This window comes from Culex pipiens, chromosome 2 (assembly GCF_016801865.2).
Source record: "Culex pipiens pallens isolate TS chromosome 2, TS_CPP_V2, whole genome shotgun sequence".
In the NCBI taxonomy this organism is placed as follows: Eukaryota; Metazoa; Arthropoda; class Insecta; order Diptera; family Culicidae; genus Culex; species Culex pipiens.
The window spans coordinates 204,896,418-204,901,022 of NC_068938.1; the positions used below are offsets into that span (position 1 = coordinate 204,896,418).

General features: G+C 39.5%; 1 protein-coding gene across 1 annotated transcript; it reads left to right on the plus strand.

Annotated features, from left to right (window-relative positions):
* Nucleotides 1-2,642: 2,642 nt before the first annotated feature.
* Nucleotides 2,643-4,068, plus strand: LOC120416362 (uncharacterized). Its single transcript, XM_039578096.2, has 2 exons — nucleotides 2,643-3,506; nucleotides 3,566-4,068. Exons 1-2 carry the CDS (start codon nucleotides 2,718-2,720, stop codon nucleotides 3,998-4,000), a joined length of 1,224 nt encoding a protein of 407 aa, XP_039434030.1. The 5' UTR covers nucleotides 2,643-2,717; the 3' UTR covers nucleotides 4,001-4,068.
* Nucleotides 4,069-4,605: the final 537 nt, after the last annotated feature.

Sequence of the window (4,605 nt, forward strand, 5' to 3'; positions counted from 1 at the left end):
GGATCAATGTTTATTCTGATTATTATTTCGTTACGAATTGAATAGCAAGAAATTGAATTAAACTTACAATAATTTAAAAAATACCTTCCAAATATTAAAAAGCAATTCTCTGAGATTTCGTTCATTCTTTTTTTAATTTTTTTATCCGGTTGAAACTTTGTTGGTGCTTTTGGTATGCCCAAAGATGCCATTTTGCATCATTAATTTGTCCATATAATTTTCCATTTTAATTTCACTTTTTGTCACTATAATTTGATTTGCAAAAAATCACCATTTTAACTTTTTTTATTTTCTGATATGATTTAGGGGACATCAAATGGCTACTTTTCAGAAATCTCCAAAATGTGCAAAAAATCTTTGAATTTTCGATGTAAAATCGAATTTGCAATCAAAAAGTACTTTAGTGAAATTTTGATAAAGTGCACCGTCTTCAAGTTCTAGCCACTTTTAGGTAACTTTTTTGAAAATAGTTACAGTTATTATTATTTTTTTAAATTAGTGCACATGTTTGCCGACTTTTGAAAAAAAAAACATTTTTGAAAGGTTAAGAAAATTCTCTATATTTTGCTTTTTTGAACTTTGTTGATACGACCCTTATTTGCTGAGATATTGCCATGCAAAGGCTACAGATTTTCAAAAGATACAAAGATACAAAATAAAAAATTAAAAAGACTGAATTCGTAGAGAATTGCTCTAAATAAAAATTAAAAACCTTGAGATGAAAAAAATTTTGGCGGTGCTGTACATTGGAATTTCACTAAAAAAATCAAAATAATGTTATCAATTTCAGATTGTTTTTGAAAAGTTAAAAGTTGTTTAGACTTCTATTACCATTTGAATTTTTTGTTTTCAAAAACATATTTTTTGCCACCCTGATTTACCGTATCTATTTCGTAAAAAGGGGGAGGGAATACATAAAATTTGATAAAATATTTGCAACAACCTAAGTGGCAAAAAACTTTTTCAATGCCAACATTTGGTACACTTTTTTGCCTCATATTTTTATTTCCTAGGATAACTTCAAAGTGGTCGCAAGCACTAATTGTAAACAAAGCCGTTTTTGATCGGGTTTCAATCCAAAAACGTAATTTTCCAAAAACTTGAGATTTTTGTTATCTTCATGCCAATCAATTCATCCAAACTAAATAACAATAAAACTTGGTTTTTATTACATAATTATGCAATTATGGCCTCGTGGCGCGGTGGTTAGCGGCCTCGGCTGCCGATCCCTAAGTTGCTATGGGGTGCGGGTTCGATTCCCGCCTTATCCTCCTGGCCTTCTATCGGATGGGGAAGTAAAACGTCGGTCCATTTGCGTAAAAGAGGTTTTGAGTGACTCACCACACATAACCTTCGGACGACTAGAAATGAGCAGACACTTGCAACAGAGACCACAAAAGACCCGGGGGTCGTTAACGTGGATTGCTTTGCCTTTTTTGCAAAATTTTACTGCAAAGCAAGAAATGCCTATCAGAAAGTTTTCAAAATCTTTTTCTGAAAAAATAATTAAAACTTGTGTGCAAAAATATTAAAGTTAAAAACATTTATACTCTTCAATAGTCGTGCTTTCTTCTTTAAAAAACAAAATCTCGTTTAAATTCAAGAAAAGAAATACATACAATAAAAAACTTCCATGATTTTTTAACTGGCTGAAATTTAACTCTCTACAACCTAACCCCGCCTTTAGACTGAAAAATCGCCAAAAATCAATTTTTCAACCAATTTTTGATCTATAAAATGCATTGGAAAGAAGAACTCTTAAAATTTTAGAAAATGTTAGGGTTGGAAATTTTAATTGTTTTATGTGACTTTACCAATGTTTTTGAAAATGTCATTTTTTTAGGGGTCATCTTTGACTGTGTTTTTTACTAACATTTCCTATATTTTAAGTAAAAATAAGTAAGCAGTAATTTTTTTAGTGTTCCAGACTATGCCTCTACGCATTTTTTTCTATAGCAGAAAATGTGAAAAACAATTAAAAAATTTAAAAAGTGACTGGTGTTATAATAGGCCAAATACTATCAAAAACATACATAAACTAAATAAGATAAATGAAAACTCAAATACTTAAAATAAAATGACAGAGGGGAAAAACAGGGGACAAGCTCCAATCAAAATAATTGATTTTGAGTGTTTTTCCTGCCAATACACAAATTCGTCTATTTCTGGTATAAATGCTATGGAATCAACTTGAGCCACCATGCGCACCCACGTTTATGTGTGGGGGTAGCAAAAATAAAGCGGTGCGCAAGGTTAGTTAAGTGGATTTCATAGCATTTTTACTCGAAATTTACAATTTTATTTATTTCCGAGGAATCGACTAAAATTCAATTCTGTCAATTGGAGCGTGTTAAGAGAGCCCAAATTTATCATACCTTGACGAACCTGAAGCGTTTACTGTCATTAACTTAAAAAATGTCGTATTGTGTAATTTATCCAACCACTTATTTCCCAGAGAATTTCCCAACCACCTTTCAGCCTTGACCGCAGCAGCGTAGCATACGCTGAAGGTGATATCATATTTAATGAATTTGCCATACTCACACACCGCCAAAGGCCGACAGATAAGTCCTCTCTATACCAGAACCCCGTCGTCGTCGTCGCCGCCGCCGTAATCTTATCTCCACAAACGGTGCGCGCACGACACCTGTTCCACATATTGCAATAACTTTAGTTTATCCACCGGCAGTGAATCGACCGCACCCGCCTTATTCCTAATGAAGCCCGGATTCAACGTGCCCCGGTATGTCCAGGATGGCATTCGGAAGGCAGCTGCTAGCTTGCAGTTTAGCGCACACCACACGGTGGATTACGACTTTCGGAGCTTCAGTACGTCGGCTTGCGTCGCGGTGATTTATCAAATAACGCTGAGGGAAGAACCGCGCGAAGTGACGCTGCTGTGCAAGGTTCCTCCGGCGGATGCGGACGATACCGTTTTGGCGCTGTTCGAGCGGGAAGTGTTTGTGTACCAGCAGCTGCTGCCGACCTTTGTCCAGTTCCAGCAGGAGCACGACATTCTGCCGGGTACGGAGGAGTACATTTATGGTCCGGCTTGCTACTACGGACACTTTAACTTTCAGCGTCGGGAAGGTCTGTTGATATTGGAGGATGTTGGACGGAGGTTGTTTGGGAATCGTAACAAGTTCGAACCGATTGACTATGATAGTGGACGGTTGGCGATGGTTCAGCTAGGGAGATTCCACGCGGTATCACTCGCTTTGAAGGAACAACATCCGGAACTGTTTGCTCGATTCCAGCAGCTTGAGGATGTCAGTCGAGATCAGGTGACCAACATGGAAGGCTTCCGGGATACCATGAACACTTCGTTTGACCAGGCTATTGACACGTTGAACATTCACGAAACCGTCAAGAAGGAGAAGCTGACCAAGCTGAGAGATTCATTCGTAGAGGAACTAAAGATTATCGCCGACAGTGAACTGTCGGAACCGTTCTGCGTAGTATGCCACGGGGACTTTAGTGCCAGTAACCTCATGTACAGCTACAATGTAAGTCAAAATCAACCCAGGCCAAATCCAAGCTTAACCCTCTCTCAAAACTCTTCCAGAGTGGCTTCCCGAACCGACTCATCATGCTGGACTGGCAACTGGCCAAGTACGGCTCGCCGGCCCTCGACTTTCTGCACTTTATGTTCCTCAGTACGGACGAGTCCTTCCGGCGGAACCACTACGACAACATGCTCCAGACGTACCACAACGCGCTGCGGGATCATCTGGAGCGACTGGGCGGGGACCACGCGACGGAACGGTTCCCGCTGACGACGCTGATGCGGCTGATTAAGACGCAGGCCAAGTACGCCGTTACGGTGGCCGTGCTGCACGTCCCGTTGATGATGGCGATTGGTGGGGAATCGGGAGCGGCAGGGGAGGAGAACGGAGAGGAGGGAAGGGGAAACGGGCAGGGTGGGGAGGGGATTGATGGAAGGTATCAGGCTAGGATGAGTGGGCTGCTGAAGGATGCGTTTAGGTTGGGGTATTTGTGATTAAATCGTCAATGTAGAGTTATCATTTTATTGGTTTGTTTGTATTATAAATAAAAATTTAAAAATTACACCGACCAACCAAATTTCTACGCAGACTCAACTCGAGGGGAAACATGAACTTTGGGGTCCCCAGAATCACGTGCATTTTGAAGTTTTCAAAAATAGTTTGTCTTGGCCGAATGGTTTTTTCCCAAAGTTTGTATGGAGTATCAGTGCGGTTGTGGCCCGCGGACCCGTTTTGAATGATCATGTAAAACCCAAGTAACATTTTTAAACCAACTAGCCACCACCAAGTTTTATTAAGGGTTTATTGTAGCATCTTGATTGCCTAATAGTTTTATTTAGGCATTCACCGCAACCAACAAGCAAGAGCTAATTAATAGGTTCTAACAGGGTTTTATGCCTCGGACATAAAACCGGGTTTAAATAAAAGCCGACTGGCTTTCAATAAGGTTTTATGAAAGTTTTAACAGAAGCTTGAAAACCAGATGCCATGCCAAACGGTTTTATCGCATGCTTTGTTAAAACCTAGGGTGTTGTAGCTGTCAAGTGCCATTAGGCATGTAAAAAGCTCACTTAAAACCATAAGCTCCTTAAAGAGCATT

Excerpts from the sequence above, each read along its gene's own strand:
- LOC120416362 (XM_039578096.2), top strand. The coding sequence starts at position 2,718 with ATGAAGCCCGGATTCAACGTGCCCCGGTATGTCCAGGATGGCATTCGG. Across the intron at positions 3,507-3,565 it reads ACCTCATGTACAGCTACAAT|AGTGGCTTCCCGAACCGACT; the intron begins GTAAGTCAAAAT and ends AAACTCTTCCAG.